Source organism: Petaurus breviceps, unplaced genomic scaffold (genome assembly GCF_028583685.1).
Source record: "Petaurus breviceps papuanus isolate PSGF00001 unplaced genomic scaffold, PetGlider_PUasm1.0 90919, whole genome shotgun sequence".
NCBI classification, from domain to species: Eukaryota; Metazoa; Chordata; class Mammalia; order Diprotodontia; family Petauridae; genus Petaurus; species Petaurus breviceps.
The window spans coordinates 30,557,672-30,580,026 of NW_027187378.1; the positions used below are offsets into that span (position 1 = coordinate 30,557,672).

At 46.4% G+C, this 22,355-nt stretch overlaps 2 protein-coding genes across 2 annotated transcripts in view; one reads left to right on the plus strand and one right to left on the minus strand.

Moving 5' to 3' along the window:
• SFTPC (surfactant protein C) overlaps nucleotides 1-1,916 on the minus strand; it is a 3,303-nt gene extending 1,387 nt beyond the window's left edge. The window contains exons 1-3 of the mRNA XM_069075712.1: nucleotides 1,812-1,916; nucleotides 615-773; nucleotides 35-157 (exon numbers count right to left, since the gene is read on the minus strand). Coding sequence (XP_068931813.1) covers nucleotides 35-157; nucleotides 615-773; nucleotides 1,812-1,862 — 333 coding nt within the window. The 5' untranslated portion in view covers nucleotides 1,863-1,916. The remainder of the gene's footprint in view (nucleotides 1-34; nucleotides 158-614; nucleotides 774-1,811) is intronic.
• A 7,710-nt stretch (nucleotides 1,917-9,626) lies between these two features.
• Nucleotides 9,627-22,095, plus strand: LGI3 (leucine rich repeat LGI family member 3). The gene is made up of 8 exons (XM_069075711.1): nucleotides 9,627-10,041; nucleotides 11,926-11,997; nucleotides 13,940-14,011; nucleotides 14,747-14,818; nucleotides 15,016-15,087; nucleotides 17,923-18,092; nucleotides 18,408-18,572; nucleotides 19,796-22,095. Exons 1-8 carry the CDS (start codon nucleotides 9,833-9,835, stop codon nucleotides 20,611-20,613), a joined length of 1,650 nt encoding a protein of 549 aa, XP_068931812.1. The 5' UTR covers nucleotides 9,627-9,832; the 3' UTR covers nucleotides 20,614-22,095.
• The last annotated feature ends 260 nt before the right edge of the window (nucleotides 22,096-22,355 follow it).

A 22,355-nucleotide genomic window follows, 5' to 3' on the forward strand; every position in this document is an offset into this window, starting at 1 on the left:
AGTTAACACCAGCCCTTCGGCATCTCTCACATACCCGATAGTAATCATACACTACAGTGCCAGAGGAACCAACAGAGAAGGTAGAGACAGTTCCCTCTTGCCTGCTGAGGGCCAGGCGCTGCTGGGCATCTGGCCCCCCGATGCTCATCTCCAGGACCTAGAGAATTTCACATCATCTGTCAGTTCTGCCTTGACTTCTCATTTCATGTGGGCTTCTTCTTCTTTTATCCTTTCACAGTCTTTACCCAATCCCAACTACTTTTCCCAAGTGCAGCCTCCAGATGGTCTATGGGCAGTGTCCACCCCATTTATGCTACCCAGAGAGAATGAACTGAGTAGAGGACCTGAGCTGGTGTGGAGAGGGTTGGAGGGTGCCAACTCTGATATTCTTTAATCAGGTCAAATTGTGTCTGTTCTTTCTGCTGCCTGCTCTGTGCCCATTCTTCCAGCCTTTCCAAATCCCTTGCCTTCCCTGCTCAACCCTCTCAATGGGCCCATGATCTTCTGTTCACAGTGCCTGCCCCATCATCCCAAACCAAACTTCACCTGCACAGCCCTCCCTGCCCATCCTGGCAGCCCGCTTCCAAGCTGCCAGGCCTCCAGCACCCCCTCACCATCTCTGTGTGCTTCTGACTCATATGTAGCCCCATGAGCAGGGCTCCTAGCACCACAACCACCACCAACACCACAACCACCACGATGATGAGTAGCCTTTTGAGGTGCAGAGGGCAGCAGGGTATTTTAAACCGGCCTTGAGGAGTGACCGAGTAGTCCTGTTATGGGAAGAGGGAAATCATAGTCAAAGTTGGGGGTCTTGACTACCCCACCAGCACTGCCACTTGGCCACTCATGTCAGTCAGCAAGGATCCCCATTCTTTTAAAAAAAATTACCTTTATTCTGAACTTTAAAAACATCAGGTAAAAATAAGCATTTCCATATATACAGTAGAACAAAAAAACCAAGATTGTACTAGAAACTACAGATCACTGTTATAAACAGCTTGCTTTCTTTTAAAGTATTCAATCAATTCAACTTGTACATTTCAAAGCTGTCCTGCTTATCTGTGCTTCTTTTTGCTTTCCCTTCTGTTCTTTCATCTGCGTTTTTACAAAAGATACTTTAATGTATCTTTTTTTCTTTTCTATTCATTTCTTTGTTGTTGATTTTTTGCTATCCTATCCCTATCCCTGAGATTGCCCAGTCTTTTACCCTGCTTAAGGAGAGTCTGAAAGACATCTCTTAGGTGTTAATTGACCAATCACCAAGAATTTATCTTTGCACTATATGCACTATACTGCTAGGTCTTGAAAAGGATAAAAAGGAGGCAGAAAACAGAATCTCTGTAGTCAAGGAGTCTAGCTGAAAACACACACACACACACACACACACACACACACATGAGCGCGCGCTCATGCACGCACACACACATACCTATAAACATTCAATGGCACCAGAAATTGTCCTAGTTAGGAAAGTAGTGAAGGAATTGAGAGAAAGGAGAAATCATCAAGAGGATAGTAACCAGGGATGGGCTTCATGGAAAAGATAGGACTTGACTTGAGCCTTGAAGGACAGCTAGGAGTCAGACAGGTGGGGGGAGAGCCATACACCAAGACACATATTCCCTGTGTCCCCACCCCTGGTTGCCCCAAGTCAACACCTGTGCCAGGCTTCTGGGGACAACAAAGGTACATGAAATGCTCTAGCCTGGAGTATGGGTTTGTGGGTGTTGGTGGAGAGCCCTCAGTCCCATTGTACTGTGGCTTCCTGGCTGGGGGCCCTTTCTCATCCTCCCCAGAGCTCCTCTTACCGGTGGTGGAAGTGCACTCTCCATCAAAGCCTCTTTGGTTCCCACATCCATGTTGCTTCAGGCTTTTGCCTTCCTCACACCTCCAGCCTCCTGGTCCAGGAACCTTATATATTACATCAGACAATGGAGGTGGTGTGGCATTTCAGAACCCAAGCCAAGCCCTCAACTTTGAAGCCTGTTTGTTCCTGACTCTCCAAAATCAAAGCGTCTGATAATTCAGAGTTTGAGTGCCTAAGGGCTCTCATCCTGCGACACAAAAACCCTCCTGGGTGTTGCAAACCAGCATGAAGTTCAAGCTGAGTAAACGTGGCCTTAAGGAATGTGTTCCACATACCCAGGGTGTCTCTTTTGTTGTTCCTACCCTTCCTGTTGGCAATTGCCCCTGTTCTTCAGCCATCAGGGCATTGCCCTGTTATTCCAGAATTGGGAGGCTTGGGTAACAGGGTCCCTGGCACAGCTGGATGTCTATAATTTCCCCTATTAGTTCTTCTCCTACACGAACTTGCAGGGACTTTGTTCTAAAAACCAAGTCCCTAAGATAGGGGTGGTGAAGCTGCAGCCTCAAGGCCACATGTGGCCTTCTAGATCTTTGAGTGTGACCTTTTGACTGAATCCAAAGGACCACACTTGAGGACCTAGAGGGCCACATGTGGCCTTGAGGCTGCAGCTTCACCACCCCTGCCCTAAGGGAAGTAGTACCCTCAAATGAGACTGGGTACAAGGGTATTATCCTGGCATTAGGCTGTTTGCAAAGGTTTCAGGCAAGCACCAAGTTCCCCACAGAGGTCAGATTCTCCTCCTCCACCATATATTCTCCCTGCTTCCTTTCCCCTGACTTTATTGAGTCATTCAACATGGAGCTTTTCCTACAGTAATGAAGGCATTCACATACAATGGAAAGAGCCCTGAATTTGGAGTCACAAGATATGGGTTTGAATCCTTCCTTGGTTACTTACTTCCAGTGTAATCTTGGGCCAGTGACTTCCCTTCTCTGGGCCTCAGTGATTAGACTGGATTCAATCTAAGGTCTGAATTCTATAATCCTAGGAATCCAAATGTTCCTTCCTGCTCTTTAAGACTCTAAACTCCCTTTGAGTAGAGAACTGAGTGATACACTGTCTTTTACAATTTGCCAGTGGCTTCCTATATGTTACTCTTGGTTCCCCAGCTAGACTATTAATCCTCTAAACAATTCCTTGAAGGAAAGATTATGTAAAGGGCTCTCCTCCAAGTCCTATGATCCAGGCAATGCAGTTACAATTATCCCCATTTTGCAAAAGGGGAAGCTAAGGCTCAAGTAGGTGTTGTGGTAGTAGAAGTAGCCGTATCAATAGTGGTGGTGATAGTTGTAGCAGCTGCAGTCGTAGTAGTAGTAGTAGTAGTAGCAAAAGTAATAGTAACAATAGCAGTAGTGATGGCAATAATAACAATAGTACTAATACTAGTAGCAATGGCTAAAATAATAGTATTAATGGTGGTGATAGTAGTATTAGTAGTAGTTCTTATAGTAGCAACAGTAGCGGTGCCAGCAGCTAGCATTTATATAACACTTTAAAGTTTGCAAAGTACCTTATAAACTTTGTTTCATTTTATCTTCACAGCAATCCTAAGAAGTAGGTTCCATTATTATCCCCCTTTTTCAGAGGAGGAAACTGAGGCAGACAACAGCTAAGTGACTTGCCCAGGATCACACAGCTAGTAAATGTTTGAAACAGGGTTTGAACTTAGTTCTCTCTATGCCCTATCCTATCCACTGAGCCACCTCACACCCAATTAGTAAAGATCAAAGCCAGGACTCAAACTCATATCTTCTGACTTAAGTCTACCCATGCATCTACCACCTCAGGCTGTCTTTCTCAGATCCCATTCACACATCTTATATTAGAGGGGCAGTGTTTATCCCATGTCTGCTATGCTCTGTACTGAAGAGGGTACAAAGGAGGGAGAAGACAAAATCTCTGCCTTCAAGGAGCCTAGCTGGGAAAGAACACACACACACACACACACACACACACTAGCATCAGTGATTGCCCCAGTCAGTAAGCAGTAAAGAAGTTGAGAGGAGGGTGAGATCAGTAGGGGATAGTAATCAGGGAGGTCTTCCTGGAGGAGGTGGGCCTTGACTTGGGCCTTGAAGGATGGTGAGGAGTCAGATGGGTTGGGAGAACCCTACATTAACCTATGGGCCACCTGTCTCCCCACCCCTCTGGCTTCCCCAGGCCAAGGTTTCTGGGATCAACAATATACATGAACTGTTCTAGCCTCTGGCATGGGTTCGTGGTGAAGTCGAGGGGGTCAGAAAGCCCTAGATTCCAATCCTGCTTACCAACTGTTTTATCATAAGCAAATTACTTGCCCTGAGTATCAGTTTCCTCATTTGTGAAATGAGGATCATAACAGCACCCCCCCTCATGGGGTTATTATGAGGCACAAAAGAGAGAAGTAAAAAGCATTATATTAATGTGAGCAATTATTTTTATGTTTCCATATCCCCCAAGAGCACCTAGCACAGGAGATTGATTGATTGGTGTATTCCTGTCTTCCAAATCACTACCTAGCCCTCCTTTCCCAGTGTGGCTAGTCTCCTGTCACTCCAGCTCTATTGTCCCCCTAGATTCCTCGGCATATTTTCCCCAGTCCTAAACCTGCCGCTCCCAACTGCCCCCTCACACCTCACCTCTCTTTTTCTGACATCTTTAACTGCTTCCCAGCCATGCACTTTTCCAAACTCCAGGTCTTTCCCCAATTCCTATCCCTTATCCAACTACTACTGTATTGTCTTTAGATTTAAAAATTGACACCCTGTTCCTTTGGTTTCACGTGCATTGTCTCCCCTACCTATGACCCCCAGTTAGAGTACACTCAGGCCCTAGAGGTTATGCAACTAATTGGATTCCTGGCCCCTGAGAGAGCCTAAGAGGCTTCATCAGGGTTTTGAAGAAGAGGAAGAAGGAGAGGGAGACATTGTTTGCTCCTCACCCCCAACCCTCCAACTGCCCCTTTAAATATTTGCCCAAGTCTCTAGTTAGAAAAATGTCCCAGGAGAAGGTTGGGGGCAGGAGGAAGGGGAGTTGGAAGGGAGGAAAAATGGAGGAAGAAAAGAGAAATCCTAGCCCTATACTCCCTGCCCTCCCAATAATACTGCTTCAGCCATGTCCAGGTGCCAGAGGCTGGGAGCCTGGCCGCCTGCAGTGCCCACCCTTGCCAGCTCCCCAGGGCCTCTTCCCCTAGTTGTCCTGGCAACATTGGAATTGATCAGCTGACTCACGGGCACTGGGCTGGAGCCAGGTGGGGCACTGGGCCAACTGGAAAGCCAAGGAGAACCAAAGGCATCTCGGGGACCCTGTGGGCATCTCTAGGGGCCGGAGGGCTTTGACCCAGGGAGTGTCCTGAGCTTTGCAACTGTGTAGAAGCTTGTTTTCAGGAGATCTAGTCAGATGGGGCAGGGGGTGGGGGAGGGAGTTTGTAGCATAAATTATTAGACTGTGAATTTATTGTCCTGAATCCTTCACATTGCTGAAGGACTCTAAGCAAGTCTCACCCCATCCGGGTCATTATTCTCCTTAGTATGGAATCCTGGCTCTGCATTTACTATCTGTGGGACCTTGGGCAAGTAATTCACTCAACCTTTCTGGGCTTTCATTTCTTCATCTATAAAATGCAGAGTTTTAGACTAAATGAAAGATAAGATTACTCCTTCCTCTAAATCCACGATCCTACCTCCTTCCTGTCAAGGCTTCAGATGAACAGGAGGTATCACACATTTTCAAATCTACTACCTTTTGGGGGAAGTTGTGGGAAGAATATGATGAAAAATTTTCCTTTGATTACTATAGAAAACAGATGGAAAGACTATTTTCCTTTCTCTGAGAACAGCCACCAACATGTTAATGGGTTTGGAGATTTCTGGAGGATTGATGAAAAGAATTCCCTGCTAACATTCATGATTCTGTATGATCTTCCCCCAGTCTACTTTTCCAGCCTTGTCTCCCATTACCCCCTACTATGAATTCTATTCTTCAGTCAGCTTTTATCCTCTTGATCATGTTTTGAATCTGACCCATCCTTCAACACCTGTGTAAAAACTCCCCTTCCCAGAAAAGCCTTTCCAGTCACTTCCAAGCCACAGGAATGAACTCCTATCACTTACATACCGTTGACGTTGGCATCATTCACTGCTTTGTATTTTTGGTTATCGTTTTGTGTGTGAAGCCAAGAACTTGACTCTTCAGTTAGACCAATGATCTCCTAGACGGCAGGACAATCTTTGAATCAAGCTATAGCATATTCCCTTGCATATGATGGAATCCCTCAATAGATGAATGTCTGATGGATTGACATGGTTATGAAAGGAGACAACTGAATCTCAGACATTATTTCTATAATACTGTGGATAGTCTATTATTTCAGATCTGGGTTCCCAAGGAGTACCACTCCTCTACACAAAGGGTTCTTAACTTGATGTCCACAGATCCCCAAAGCATGCTCAGATAGAATTCAGGGGGTCTGTGAACTTATATGGGAAGAAGATTATATCTTTATTTTTGCTAACTTTTAGTTTCCTTTGTAATACTACATTTTTTATTTTATGCATTTAAAGACATTATTCTGAGAAAGGGTTCACAGGCTTCATCAGGTTTCCATATGGAACCATGACACAAAATGGTTTAGCTCTTTCTCTAGATTTGAATCTTTTACCTGTCTTTACATTGATGTCCTCTATGTTCTCTCCACCTACCTTGATTTGGGTGGAGAGAGTCAGAGTCAGCATACAGATAGTATAGTGGGAAAAACACTGAAGAATCAAGATTTTTGGGGTTCTAGTTTTAACTATACCACTTACTAGCTGTATAAATTTAAGCAAGTCATATCACATCTCTGAGCTGGTTTCCTACCTCTTTTAACTATGAATAATAATATCTGCCTTCTCTACCTTGCAGAGTGGGTGTGAAGATCAAATGTAAGTGAAGAAAGTGTTTTGAAGATTGTAAATTCAATACAGATGTTGGGGGGGGGCTTCGGGGGTGGGGGGGAATAGGCAATCTAGTTCACTGTTAGTGGAGCTATGAATTCGTCTGTGAATTCTGGAAAGCAATTTGGAACTATGCCGCCAAAGTTACCAAACTGTGCATGCCCTTTGACTCTGATATACCATATTCCAAAGAGATCAAAGAAAAAGGAAAAGAAGCTATATATCAAAAAATAGCCCCAAACTAGAAACTAGTGGGGTGCCCTCCTAGGAATGGCTAAACAAATTGTGATCTATACTGCACTGGAGTATTATTTGCCATAAGAAGTGACTAAATTAATTGTTTCAGAGGAAATTGGGAAGATCTCTATGAACTGATGCAGAGTGAAGTAAGCAGGGACTAGGAGAATAATTTATACAGTGACAATATTATAGAGAAAAACAACTTTGAAAGACTTTAGAACCCTGATCAATGAAATGACCAACTACAGTTCCAGAGAGAAGATGATGAAGCATACTACAACCTCCTGACAGAGAGGTAAGTGACAGACTCAAGGTTGAGAATGAGAAATGCTTTTCTGGGGGACATGGCCAATGTTGTAATTGGAATGTTTTTCTGGATGATTATACATATTGTAATGAGAAGTATATTTTTAGTTTAAAAAAAAACCTATGCAATGAAGGGGGCAGGGGGAGGGACAGAGATAATAGATGCTTATAAAAAATTGTTTTTAAGTTCAATACTAACATAAAAGATTATGCCCCCAGAAGAAAGAAGCATAACTTCCTTTGCATTTTCTTCCATTGAAGACTTAGATTGGGCTCTACTCTGGTATATCATTGCCCCTTTCTGCCATTTGAGAAAAGAACCCAGGAATCCTGTTTTCCTAGGCTTTAAGAAACTCTTGCCTGTGTCTAAGATGACCCCTATTATGTCCTCTCTGGGATGGATGGACACCAGGGAGCCTACCCCTTTTACCCCCTCCCTCATCTTCTCATCACCAGGGGGCGGGGCAGCTCTCACTCTGCCCTTTGTATGCCGGGCAGGGCTGTGCCAGGGACGAGTGGGAAGCCCAGCTGCCCCAACTCCCAGCCCCCCCCCCCCCCCCCCCCCCCCCCCCCCCCCCCCAACTACTCCCTGTCACACAAGTAGGCAAGAGCAAATTGAGTAGGACACAAGCAGATGGGTTGGCAGTGATGACATGGGGCAACCCCATCTTGTTAAAGGCGAAAGCTTAGCCTGTATGTCTGTGAGGCAGAAGCAGAGAAGAGTTGTATGTAGAAGTACAACACTGATTGGGCACAGGGATAACATGGAAAATCTGAACTGGAGAAGACTTAAGAGAAAGGAAAGCCACCTGTTCCTTAGTAAAGAGTCTTTGCTTAGGTCAGAATATTCTCATCCTGGAGAGTTCTAGAAGAGGGAGGAAATACTTGTTTACTCAAGCAAACTGGTCCCCAGCTATGAGAACCCTCGGCTTTAGTAAAACCACTAGCTGACTTTTGGGGGGAGGAGAGGGGGTCAGAAATATTCCAGATTCCACATGTGCTGAACAGCAAGGACTCTGTCCTCTCACCCACTCATCATGCCCCTTGAACAAAGACATATTTTATTCAGTAACACACATATGAACACACATATGCCCCCCTCCAGTTATCTCAGCCCCTGTTACATACATTCTTAAAGCAAACCACACACAAAACAAAGCAAGCCATCTTGGGTACTCTGAACACTGTAGAAACTGTGGAGGTGTGGGGGAATATTGTTGGTGACAACTAGGTAGCTCAGAGGATAGAGTTCTGGGCTTGGAATCAGGAAGACCTGAGTTCAGAACTGCCCTCAGACACTTACTAGCTTTGTGACCCTGGGCAAATCACTTATCCTCTGTTTACCTTACTCCACTGGAAAAGAAAATCGAAAACCACCCCAGCATCTTTGCCATGAAAACTTCGTGGACAACAGTGGTATGCTATGGTCCACAAGATTACCGAGACTGAAGAACGAGGACAAAAAATACTTGTTGATTGATTGACTCCCACACTTCTTAGTTGTGTGAACCTGGACAAGTCACCTAATGTCCCTGAGTCTTATTCTCTCTTCTATAAAGTGGGGCTATGAATATTTGTACTGCCTGTCTCTTTGAATTGTGTTTGCAGAGAAAAGTGTTTGTAAAACAAAGGGGCTATAGAAATGTTAGTAGTCCTTATAACCCATTTGGAGGACAGGTAAGCGTACACACAGACACACACATGGGCACACAGCCTCCTGTGAATGCATGCACACACAGACATATTCAAACAGATACACAGATGTACACGCACATGTATGGAGCACGCGAGTGTACACATGTATACACAGGGGGAAGACAAGCGTGTACACACGTACGCACAGGCATAAACTCTCCAGAAGATGCAAGACGCAGATGTATGTACCAGGGACAAAGGCACACACACACACACACACACACACACACACACACACACACGCACACGCACACGCGCGCGCGCGCGCACGCAGTCCCGAGACACCTGCTTTCCCACACACTGCAGCAACATCTCTTCCCAACTCCCTCCGCCTCCCCCTCCCTGTCTCTCTTAACTCTGAGAGCCCTCCCTCCATGCGCTGTCCCCGCCGCAGTCCCTTCGAACCCCACCCCTGGCCGGGCTGGTCCCCGAGTGCGGCGCACTCCGCGCTTGCTTCTCCCCGGCTAGGGGAGAGGGGATTGCAGCGTGGCAGCGCAGAGCCGCTGTCAGAAGGGAGAGGCTGGAAATCTGGAGAGCGCAGCTTGGGGCAGGGGGAGGGGGAGGGGAAAGGGGGAGGGGAGGAGGAGCAGCAGCGGCAGCCGGGCTGCGGGGGGCTGAGGGAGGGAGAGAGAGGGAGGATCCAGCTGCCTGGGAGTTCTCAGCTGCGGCCACCGGGCAGGGATCCGAGCTGCAGGGGGAGGTGCCAGCCTGGGACGCTGGCATCCTTTGGGGCCTTTGGAGCCTCCAGGGTGGCATTGCCCGTGGGTGAGGAGCGAAGGGTGAGAGGGGGCAATCTCTAGCTGCAGCCATGTTGGGACTGTGGGCATTGCCGCAGGGATCTGGGCATCGGCTTCTGGGGCTGTCCTTGCTGGGCTTCTGCCTAGTCTTACTGGGGGATGCCAAGAGGCCCCCCAAGACTCCCCCATGCCCACCCAGCTGTTCCTGTACCCGGGACACTGCCTTCTGCGTTGACTCCAAGGCTGTGCCCAAGAACCTTCCCACTGAAGTCATCTCCCTGTGAGTGCTCCAGCCACGGGGGAGGGGAGTGGAGGGAAAGACCAGAGATGATGGGGGAACAACAGGCACAGTCTAGGGGCAGGCAAAATGGGATGAAGAGGGGGGAACATAGGGGAGGTTGGGGGGGGAGGAGATCAGGAGTTTCCCAAAGAGGTACCTGCCATCAGAGGGGAACAAGCATGATGCCTTGTCATCCCAAAGCCTCAGAAACAGGAGTTAGATACCAAGGAGGCTGCTCTTGGAGGGTGGGGTCTGTGGCATTTTAAAAATCTTTTTATCTCCAGGATGCAGCACAGTGCCTTCCAGCACTTGCTTAAAGTTGGGTGAATGAATATAAGGGGATCAGCAAGCATGACCAGGGAAAAAAACCCAAGAGTGTGTATCCAATATGTATAGTGTCACCAAACATGAGCAAATGTGTAAGGCCCTCTGAGTCAGGAGTGTGTGTCCACACAAGCATGTATATTCTTGTGGTGAATATGTATGTGTATGCTCCTCCTGCATGCCCACTCCACAGGGATGCATCTGGGAAGGGAAGCCCCGTTTTGCCCTGCTCCATTCCTTGACATTGATGCTGGTCAATGCAACCTGACATGCTGGCCATTCTCTCTCATTTCTGAACTTCCAGCATCCTGGCCAGCATTAACCCCTTGGCTGCTAGGATGTTCCTTGAGAAGAGAGAGCATGTCTGAGCCTCAGATAACATTTTCTCCAGTTGTCTTGATTTCTTCATCTGCAAAATGAGGACAGTAATAACCTGTTGTGAGGGTCAAATGAGATCACATAATAGTGTTTCTTTAGCCTTAAAATGCTCTAATAACAGCTAGCATTTATATATCACTTTAAGGCTTTGCAAAATACTTTACAAACATCTCACAAACTTAAATGCTATTTATTATTAGCCTGATTTTACAGTGAAGGAAACTGAGGTAGATGTTAAATGACTTGCCCAGGGTCATATAATTAGTAAGTATTTAAGGACAGCTAAGGGGCACAGTAGATAGAATGCTAGGCCTAGCGTCAAGAAAACTCCCCTTCCTGGTTCAAATCTGGCCTCAAACACTACCTGTGTGACCCTAGGTAGGTCATTTAACCCTATTTGCCTCAGTTTCCTCCTCTGTAAAATGAACTGGAGAAGGAAATGCAAACCACTCTGGAGTATCTTTGCCAAGAAAACCCCTAATGGGGTCATGAAGAGGTGGACAGGACTGGATGAGAACAAAGTGTCTCAGGTCACATTTGAATTTAGATTTTTTTTGACTGCAGATTCACTGCTCTATCCACTGTTGCTTTTCTGTCACTATACACACACACACACACACACATACACACACACGTCAGCTATTATTATTTGTATCTCCAGGACTTAGCACAGGACTTGTAGGACCTTGTACACAGTAGGCATGAAAATGTTTGCTCATGATGATGCAACAGCTTCTTCCTGATGGGTGTGGGCGGTAAGAGGAGCACAGGCTTTTTGGAGGCAGGGAGAAGAGGGTGAACATGTAAGGAAGAATTGGGGGGGGGGAGAAGGTATAGGTGAGTCTACAGGGAGGAGCTTAGGAGCTTCCCAAGGAATGTCACAAGGGAGTGGGGGTGAGGGATTGCATCCAAGTGGCCCTAGGAGAGGGCGTAGGTATCAAGAAAGGGAAGCTAGGGTTTGAGATCTGGAAGAAAAGGGTAACTTTGGGAGGTGTGAATGAATACAGTGGAATCCTGAAGTGGTGTCAGGGAAAAAAGAAGGACTCGGCTAAGGAAAGCTGAGAAACTGATCATTGCAGTAAAGGACTGAGCCAATCTTCCCACCCCCCTTCTCTTCACCCCCCACCCCACAGCATAATTCCTGCTACTCACTCTCTCCCTGACCCCATTGCCTCTTCACAGGACACTGGTGAATGCAGCCTTTTCGGAGATCCATGATGGAGCTTTCTCTCATCTTCCACTCCTTCAGTTCTTGTACGGACTAGTCCTGTCTATCCTCAGGAAACCTTTGGGTTTGGGGGATTTTGAGGAGAGGCTGTAGTTTTGGTTCTCTGGTGGGTGCTATCACAGAAGCACAAGGGGGCACCCACTTGGAAGTGGGAACTGAGATGGAGAGCCAGAGAGAGAGAGAGAGGCATCTCTAGGGTCAGAGCTGGTGAGGGGGGTGGCTGTGAAAATAGCATTTTAAACCAGAAACCAATAGTGGGGTGGACCGAAGAACCAGACATAGCCTTTGATAGAGACAGCTCTGGGTCTGGAGAGTGGAGGAAGGGTGGAGTGGTATGGAGATTGATGGTCCTGGGGGTCAGCACCCAGAGCAGAAGTTCTCAACCTGTTTTTGTGTTGTGGACCCCTTTGGCCAGCTTTTGAAGCCAGTCAACCCTATTTCAGAATTGTGTGGTTAAATGCACAAAATAAAATAAAATAAACTACAAAGGGAAACAATTAATATTGAAATATAATTATTAGATATATATTTTTTAAAAAGGTCACAGTCCCTAAAGAGGTTCAATGTTTCCAAAGGGTTGCTCAAGTCATCAGTGGATTTGTCCAAAATGCATGGTGGGGAAAGGTGTGTGTGTGTGTGTGTGTGTGAATAGCTCTCATTTTCCACAGGAGAGACAGGCATTCGATTCAGATGAACAGAAGGAAGGGAACAAGCCTTTATTAAGGACCTATAAATAGGTCAGGCACTTTACAAATATTATTTCATTTGATCCATACAACAACCTTGGGAAGTAAGTACTATTGTTACCCCCATTTTACAGCTGAAGAAATTGAAGTAAACAGTGATTAAGTGAATTTTTCAAGGTTATACAGCTAGTAAGTATCTTGAGGACAGACTTGAGCTCAGACTTCCTGATCCAGTCTGAGTACTGCCTAGCTGCCTCAGAATCAAGAAATGATGGCTTAGAGAGAAGGCAGAAAATAAAATAAGCAATACATATTGGCTAGAGGAATGACTTGAATCTAAAGGGGCTTGGGGGTGGGGAGGATAATACTTTATCACAAGGAGGAGAACTTAGAAGGGGCTGTGTTGTTCAGGAGTTATTAACTTGACAGCCTGGAGTCAGGAAGATCTGAGTTCAAATGTGACCTCTGACACTTACTAGTTGTGTGACCTTGAACAAGTCACTTATCCCCTATTTGCCTCAGTTCCTCATCTGTAAAATGGGGATACACTGAAAAAGGAAATAACAAACCACTTTAGTATCTTTGCTAAGAAAACCCCATAAACAATGTCCATGGGGTCATGTAGAGTGGGTCACGCCTGAACAACCACGCCACCTCCAGGGGGTCCAGGGATAGATTTCAGGGGCTCTGGGAAAAATAATTACATCCTTATCTTCACTAACCTCTGGCTTAAATTTGGTATTCCCTTGAACTATTTAAAAACCCTGAAAAGGGGTCCATGACATAGAAAAAGGTAAGAACCCCCACTTTAGTTCTTTAAGCCTTTGCAGAGTTAACTGAGAATCAGGAGAAGGTGCCTTGCGGCCCCTCACACCAAAGCATTATTCAATTGTGTGCAAGATGGTAGCAGATGGAAAGAGGAAAGAAAAGTTACTGGGGAAAGGAAAGTGGGGGAAACTCAGGACCCAGAGACATGCAGAAAGCTCAACCTCTCTCCATTATTTTTATGGATGGTGGTAGGGAGGAGAAAATCCAAGCACCAATTGGTACAAATCCATTTTGTCACAGTTGTACTTTATTGGTCTTAATACCCAGTGACCTGATGATCACCTATTCACAAGTCCACCGGGGCTCTGGACTGGTACTCTGGGTGGAATGGGGAGTAGTGGTGGCTAACTCGTGGGGAAGGGCCTTAGAGGAGAGACAGAGAACTTGGGGAGGGGCATTGGGGTAATGGGCACACACCTGGCAGTCCTAACTTCTCCTTTGCCTCCTTTTCTAGGTTACTCAATTCCAACAAGTTCACTCTGATCGGAGACAATGCCTTCATGGGACTATCCCATCTGCAGTACCTGTGCGTGGGAGAAGGGAGAAAGGGTGGAACAGAAGGAGGAGGAAGCTGGGATCTGGGTGGGGTTGAATGGATATTGGATGGGGAAGGTTGGGAATGAAAGGTCAGATGGTGAAAGTCAATGAAACCTAGGTCTGGAAAAATCCTCAAGAGAGCATTTCATCTATTTCCCTATCATGTGCATGACTACAGTGAAACCAGTCTATCAACTCAAGATTTCCCATGGGTGTGCTTTCAAATCTCTAGCCCTCCCCTTCTCCCCCCCACCCCTAGCTGTATTGGGCTGCTTGGGATTTGGGAAGGTCACAATATCCACTCAGTGGGAGGGGAAGGGAGGTGAGGAGTTGCCTCCCTTTCTGAGAGCCCTGGGGAGGTAAAGGGAGGGTAAAAAGAGGCAGAGGAAGTCTGCCTAATGGGTCTGGAGCACTGACTGCCAAGGAACTGTTCTTTGTTACCAACTTAAAATGTTCAATGTGCCTTGATTCTTCATGGCAAAGAATACTCTGCTGTAAGCAAAAAAAAAAAAAAAGTTTTGAGAACTGCCTTAAAAACATCCCAGTTATCATTCTTTTTTTTTTTTTAAAGCTTTCCTGGGTCAGAGGGTCCCATGATTTCTCATTGGTAGACTTTTTTGGAGACTCTGAACTGCAGTTTGGCTAGGGTTAAGATTATGAGCTAGAAGCAGGGGTGGAATTGAATTTAGGATGCCAGACTGAGCCAAGCTCTTATTTTCTGTAGCTTCATTGAGAACAACGACATCTGGGCACTGTCTAGGTTCACCTTCCGGGGCCTCAAGTCTTTGACACACCTGTAAGTATAACCCCCCCCACAAGTTTGTGCACACAGGCGCACCACTGCATGGTGGTCCCTACAAACAGGTCCTTCCCTGGGGCTAGAAAAAGATGGAATGGTTGAGTTTGACCAAATAGTCCCAATGCCTAGGGGTTGCTCTCATAACTTCTAGATCACTTTGACTGTGACTCAGGTTTTTTGTTTTTCCCTTGCAGCTCATTGGCCAATAATAATCTTCAGACACTGCCTAGAGATGTCTTCCGACCCTTGGACATCTTGAGTGACTTGTAAGGCCCCTTTCCCATATTTTCTTATGGTTCTGCCTTGGATATTCCGGCTGGGAGGGGAGATTCCCTTTTGGGCAGAGGTTCTTAACTTGGGGTCTGTGAAAGAGAAAGGAGAGGTAGAGAGAAAGAAGAGAGAGAGATGTGTATATATATATATATATATATATATGTGTGTGTGTGTGTGTGTGTAAATGTACATACACATATAGGCATGTATATATACATGTATGTGTTGTCTATGTATACACACACACAAATATATGTATATGTGCAGATACATGCATAGGTAAATAACAAAAGCATCTATATAACATCTCTATATACACACATATAGGTAACTAGTTTAATTAGTTTCTTTTGTAATCCTATGTATTTTATAGTATACATTTAAAAACATTTCAGAGAAGGGGTCCACAAGCTTCATCAGACTACCAAAGAGGTCTGTGGCACAAAAAGGGTTAAGAACTGCTTTAAGGCAAGTGTTAGGGGATGGGGGGGGTGATAAAACCTAAAGAAATAGGCAAGTGTGGGTGCTGGGATCTGCGGGACAGAATTAGAAGAGGAGAATGTAAAATAGTGGCTCATAAAGTTCTCAAAGGATTTCCCCAAGTCATTGGTGGGTTTGTCTAAAATGTCTGATGGGGGGGGAAAGAATGTGTGTGAATAACCTTCATTTCCTGAAGGGGCAGGAAAAAGGAAGGGAATAAATGTTTATTAAACTAGGTGGCATAGTGGCTAGAACTCTGGACCTGGAGTCAGGAAGACCTGAGTTCAAATCCAGCCTCAGACATGTACTAGCTGTATGACCCTGGGCAAGTCACTTAACTTTATTTGTCTCCCTTTCTTCATCTGTAAAATGAATGGGAGAAGGAAATGGCAAACCACTCCTGTTGTTGATGTTTGTCCTTTGTTCTCAAAGAGAACCATGACATCAAGGGGGAGATGCCATGACTTGTTAGTGAATTGGATTTAAGTAAAGAAGGGCTGCGCAAAGTCACTGGCCTCACCCTCTCCTCCGGAGTCATCTGGGTCCAGTGGCTAGATATAGATCAGGACAACTGGAGATGGCCCAGGATGCAGTGGGGGACCCTGGCCTTTTAAAGCTAAGGTCTTTACCAGATCTCAGTTTGACTGAGGCAGTGACCACTCAGTGATTTTTGCATCCAGTGATCCAGTATCTTTGCTGAGAAAACTCCAAAGGGGTCACAGAGTTGAACATGACTGAACAACAACAGGCACCCACTATATTTCAGGCACTAGAAATCCAAGTGCAAAGAATGGACCAACCCATTCTCTGATGGGGCTGGCTCCCCTCTTCTAACAGGGGAGATGAGTACATATAAAAATATATACAGAAAGCATATATAGCTAATAAATACGAATGTATATAGAATAGCTAAATACAAAGGAATTTTGGAAGGAAGGCAGAAACTCAGTTGGGAAAAGCTTCATGTGGAAATTGGTGCCCAAGCTGCCTACTAAAGGAAGAGAAGGATTCTTGGAGGCACAGGTCAGAAGGGAGTGCATCTCAGGCCCCCAGGGAATGTCTAGGGCAGAAGCAAAGAGAGGGGTGCTTGAGTGTCCTGGGAGGATCAAAGAGGGGCCAGGGTCAAGAGGACAAAGGTCTGGATCTTGTCTCTGACACTGCTTGGCTTGTGAGACTTTGGGCAAATCTAATCTTTTTGAGCCTTAGTTTCCTCCTCTGTAAAATGTTGATATATGCCCGTTGCTCCCACTTCACCGGATTGTGTTAGGGCAAGAATAATACCACATAAGTAAAACATTTGGCAAACCCAAAATGTCAGCTATTATCATTGGGGCTTTTGTGCCTCAGTAGGCCCCTGAGGATGGCATTGCATAACAGCCCAGTACATGATAGAACTGATGTTTATAAAGCAACACTGAGTCATCAAGAAACAGATACGTCTAACTTCCCTGTGGTTTTTTCATGGACAAGAGTAAGACATTGATGGCATGTGATGTAGATACTAGATAGGGAGATTTGGGGTCCAGCCCCGAACCTACCCCCAGCTCAATGTAAAGCACTCTGAAAATGCCAGTTACTTAGGATTCCTTTTATGAACTTGAACAAGTTCCCTAAACTCTCTAAATTTCATGGGATCATGGACCTAGAACTGGAAGACACCTCAGAGAACATCTAGTCCAACCCCTTCCTTTTACAGATGAGGAAACAGAGGCACAAGTAAGGTTTGATGACTTTTGAAAGACCATATAAATAGTTGGTATCAGAAGTAGGATTTGACCCCAGAACCTGTACCCTTTTCACTGTACCATACGTAAGTTTCCTCATCTGTAAAATGGGGAAATTGAACTGGAATCCATGGGCTCAAATAGCACATCTTAAGTTTATCTGCTTGTCTATTTGTACTATTGTTATTACAGTCTTTGTTTCTTTTCACAAAGACCTGTTTCCATTCCATATTCCTATGAATAAACCCTGGGCCTGACAAAACAGCCCTAGGCAGCCCCTAGGCTGGGGGATTTCCATGTTGGACTGGCCCATATCTGTCCCAGCCCTATAGTCCTATCATTCTTTAGAGATTTGAGTATCCATTAAGAAAATCCCAAATGAACCCCTTTAAAAGCTCAAGCACATTCATGATTACTTATCCAAGGAAATAATCCATGAAACTGAGGAGGTAGGGGTTTTGTTTTATTTGGCATTGAATACTAAGAATAAAATAAGGGTAGGAATTAGAAGGACCCTTTGCTTGGCAGAAGTGGTCCACAAACTGTGCTTGGGAGGGTCTAGGTTTGAGCCAGTCTCCTGAATGTCATTCTTCCTCTCCAAAATCTCTCACTCCCATTGGCCAGGGACCTTCGGGGCAACTCACTGAACTGCGACTGCAAAGTGAAGTGGTTGGTGGAGTGGCTGGCGAACACCAACACTACCGTGGCTCCCATCTACTGCTCCAGCCCTCCCAGATTCCAGGAGCACAAGGTGCAGGACCTCCCACTCAGAGAGTTCGACTGTATCACAACTGGTAGGAGACAGCCTGCTACCTTGCTATGGGCATCTTCCCCGGGCATCCATTGGGCACTATTCTATCAGACACACCATAAAGCCCCCGTACATTTGTCACCCTTGTAGCATTGGGTCACCACCACATACCCCTCCTTTCCTTTCATCCTGACTCACTCTGTTCTACCCTTCCTCTTACTCTGCCTTTCCTCTCATTAACCCATCCCAGTCTATCCCTCCCCTTCCATCCCCACCTGCTCTGTCTCTGGGCCAATGGGCCCCTTTCTCAGCTTCACCCCACATCTCCTCTGCAGTGCTCTGCTTCTCCTCCTCACAGATTTCGTGCTATACCAGACTTTGCCCTTCCCTGCGGTGTCGGCTGAACCCTTTCTTTATGCCAGTGATCTCTACTTAGCTCTGGCTCAGCCTAGTGCCAGTGCCTGTACCATCCTGAAATGGGACTATGTGGAGCGGCAGCTTCGTGACTTTGACCGAATTCCAGGTATGGGGGCAGCCAACTTCCCTCTAGCCTCCTAGCAGCATGCCAATCAGCCCGTGATGGCCCTCCATGCTTGACTCTCCATGGGACAGGTGTGAGATTCAGTGAGGAGGGCTTTAGGCTGTGGGCAGAATTGCTGTTTGAGCAACAAATGGCAGTCCTCCAAACAAACACCATGAGTGTTCAATGTACTGAGGAAGAAGGACGAGTAGAGTAGGGACATGGTCTCTTAAGAGGGTGGTAGACTTATCCCTGGCAAAAGGACAACCAGGGGGGTGGCTAGGTGGCGCAGTGAATAGATCACCAGCCCTGGAGTCAGGAGGACCTGAGTTCAAATCAGACACCTAACACAAAAACTAGCCGTGTGACCTTGGGCAAAACACAAAACCCCAAAAAACCTCCAAAAGGCAAAAAAAAAAAAAAAAAAAAAAAAAAAAAATATATATATATATATATATAAATTAAATAAATAAATAAATGGAAAGCCATACTGGAAAAAAAAATACATTAAAAAAAAAAAAAGGGCAACCAGGATGGAGACAGATTTTGTCTTGTGTGCATAAGGTTTTCCTTTGCATAATCATAGAAGTTCATGCCTGCATGTGTGTATGTGTTTTTAAAGATGTGTCCACACATAGGTCTATCTGTATGTGAAAAAAAAAATGAAGAAGCATTGGTTAAGCATAACATATGCCAGACATTGTCCAAAGAGCTGGACAATAGCAAATACAAAAAGGCAACTCCTGCCTTCAAGGAGTTTACATTCTAACTTCCAACAGGGCTATTCCTAGACATGCAATGAATCACAATTGCTTTGTTTCCTAGTGTGTATGGCATTCATGCAAAGGGTCTTGTTTTTTGGTGTAAGCCTTCCTTCCCCCCCCAGACCAGTTTACTTTCTCCTAAATATCTACCAAAAGTTATGGGGTTCACTCCGTGCCCTGCCCAATGCGAGGCATTTCAGGGCATCCAGAGACATAAAATGCAGCCCCTGCCTTTATGGAATTTTCAGTCTGGGGAGATAAGATCAACATCCATGAATCAATGAGAAAATAATGATGGTCAAGGCAGTAACTGCTTTAGGAATTTAGGGAAGGAAGAGAAATGATTGTGGGCTGGGATAGCTGGGGAGGATGGACAGACGCCCTATTTACAACTGGAATGGGGAGGCAAGAAGACAGGGATGGTCTCCACAGTGCTTCCTGGCTTTCTCTTCCCTTGAACAGCTCCTTCAGCGGTGCACTGCAAGCCACTGGTAGTGGATGGCCAGCTGTACATGGTGGCAGCCCAGCTTTTTGGTGGTTCCTACATTTACCACTGGGATCCGAACACCACTCGTTTCAACAAGCTTCAGGATATTGACCCTGAGCGGGTTAGGAAGCCCAACGACCTAGAGGCCTTCCGCATTGAAGGCGACTGGTTCTTTGCTATAGCCGACAGCTCGAAGGCAGGAGCCACTAGCCTCTACCGATGGCACCAGAATGGCTTTTACTCCCACCAAGCCCTGCACGCCTGGCACCGTGACACGGACCTGGAGTTTGTGGATGGCGAGGGCAAGCCTCGGTTAATTGTTTCCAGCAGCTCCCAGGCTCCTGTCATCTACCAATGGAGCAGAGCCCAGAAGCAGTTTGTAGCACAAGGTGAGGTGTCCCAGGTACCTGATGCCCAAGCAGTCAAACATTTCCGTGCTGGCCGAGACAGCTATCTCTGCCTCAGCCGGTACATTGGCGACTCTAAAATCCTGCGCTGGGAAGGCACCCGATTCTCTGAGGTACAAGCCCTGCCCTCTCGGGGCTCCCTGGCCCTGCAGCCCTTCCTTGTAGGTGAGCGGCGTTACCTGGCCCTGGGCAGCGACTTCTCCTTTACCCAGATCTATCAGTGGGATGAAGGTCGGCAGAAGTTTGTCCGTTTTCAGGAGCTGGCAGTACAGGCCCCCCGGGCCTTCTGCTATGTGCCAGCTGGTGATGCCCAGCTGCTGCTGGCACCCAGTTTCAAGGGACAGACCCTGGTGTACCGCCATGTTGTGGTAGATCTTAGTGCCTAGGGAGATGCTGTGTGTGCTGAGATTTTTCTTTGGAAGATGCCAAGGAGTCCTTTGTAGTCAGTATGTAACCATGTGAAGACACATGTAACCAGTGTTCATACATGCATATAAACGCACACAACCCAGAAACATGCATGTGCACACAAGAAACACATGGTAACATGTAATCATACATGTCTGATTTGTAAGAACTGTCCTAAACATACATATACACAAAACACACCTAACACATCAATATGCATTCCTAAGCATATGCAAAATGCACACAAGAGACGTATGAAGGCCCTGTTTTGTCCTCACTCCCTTCTTGTATTAACAAGTCCATATGAAGCCCTCATCTCTCTCAGGCATTGGTGCCATAAGTGGCTATATGTGCTTTTCTCTGTTGATGCCCAAGTTATATCAGCCTTTCCTGTTGATGCCTCAGAGTATTTATTTAACACAGTTAGCATTTCTGCTCTCAGGTGGCTAAACCTTTCCTTAGCTCTGTGTCTGAAACCATGTCAGCCTTCCCCCTTCAAACATACCCCACAGCCGAAGGCATACACCCAGTTACACCCAATGAGACACACCAGCCTTTGCTTCTGCTCACATGAGTGTATATAGGGACACACACACACACACACGCATATAGACACACCTACATATAGTGTCTGCTTTATCTAACAGGGCTTCTCCTCAGTTCCCCCACTTCTTCTACCATGAGGAAGGGCCTGTGAAGTTGCAGTGCCCTGGGGAACCATAACCCATTCTGCCTCTGCTCATCCACACAGCTGTGCCTGTCCCCACTGTTAGTAGGGATCAAGATGGTACCAGCCCTTCTGTTTGAGCTTGAGCCACCCCACCCCCACCAAAAGCAATAATAAACCCCAGGCTTCCCCTGGTGCTGCTGATCCATCCCCCAGCTCTTTCTGAGATGCAGGATTCCCTCCTGCCTGGGGGCAGAAGATGACTAAGAGCCTGGTAGCAGGGCACGGATTCCATCTTGGCTCACTACCAGTCTGTCCTCACCCTTGAGCCTGCCCATCTGTTTATCCTGAGCTGCCCCGGGGTTGGGTCTTTCTTGGGTAGGAGGGGGAAAAGTTGGCAAATGGGGCACTCGTATCCATTTGCTTACAGGCTTCTAGCACCCAGAGGGTCCAAGCTAGCCTGGGGATTTCCTGGGGTTCCGTGTGGCCCCCCTGCCACTAACTAGGAATTGACACACAGCCTTTCAGAATGTCTCCCAGACACACCAGTGCCCTTTGGGGAGGGCCAGGTGTGAGCTAGCAGCCTTGCGATGCCAGTCTGAAGGTGAGGGTACCTAGGCGGTAAGCTTCTACTGCCACCTTCTGGGCACTTTGTATATGAAGAACCAAGGGGTGGGCTGTGGTGAAAAGAGGGAGGGGCTGTCAGACCCCAGAGAGCCTACAATACCAATCCAGATGGCTCAGGTGTAAAGCTCCGATTCACCTCTTTCTTCCAATAAAGCCCCTCGCCTTTTCCCAGGTCTCCTGTTTAATTTCCATAGGCTCAAAGACATTTCATCCAAAGCAGTACCAGGACCAGCACGTACTGCCCATCACATCAATAAGGGTTTACTTGCAGGGGCTCTGGGCAGCTTCTCCTTGCCCCTTCTTCCCTCCCACCTCAGTCTTTCAGAGCCAGGGCCAATCCACCTCCTGATTTTCCAAATGGGAGTCTTCAAGAAAGCAGTAGGTTCTGGGGTTATAGAAGTTCATGCGTACCTCAGTCACGGAGTT

Excerpts from the sequence above, each read along its gene's own strand:
- LGI3 (XM_069075711.1), top strand. The coding sequence starts at position 9,833 with ATGTTGGGACTGTGGGCATTGCCGCAGGGATCTGGGCATCGGCTTCTG. Across the intron at positions 11,998-13,939 it reads CTTCCACTCCTTCAGTTCTT|GTTACTCAATTCCAACAAGT; the intron begins GTACGGACTAGT and ends CTCCTTTTCTAG. Across the intron at positions 18,573-19,795 it reads TGACTTTGACCGAATTCCAG|CTCCTTCAGCGGTGCACTGC; the intron begins GTATGGGGGCAG and ends TCCCTTGAACAG.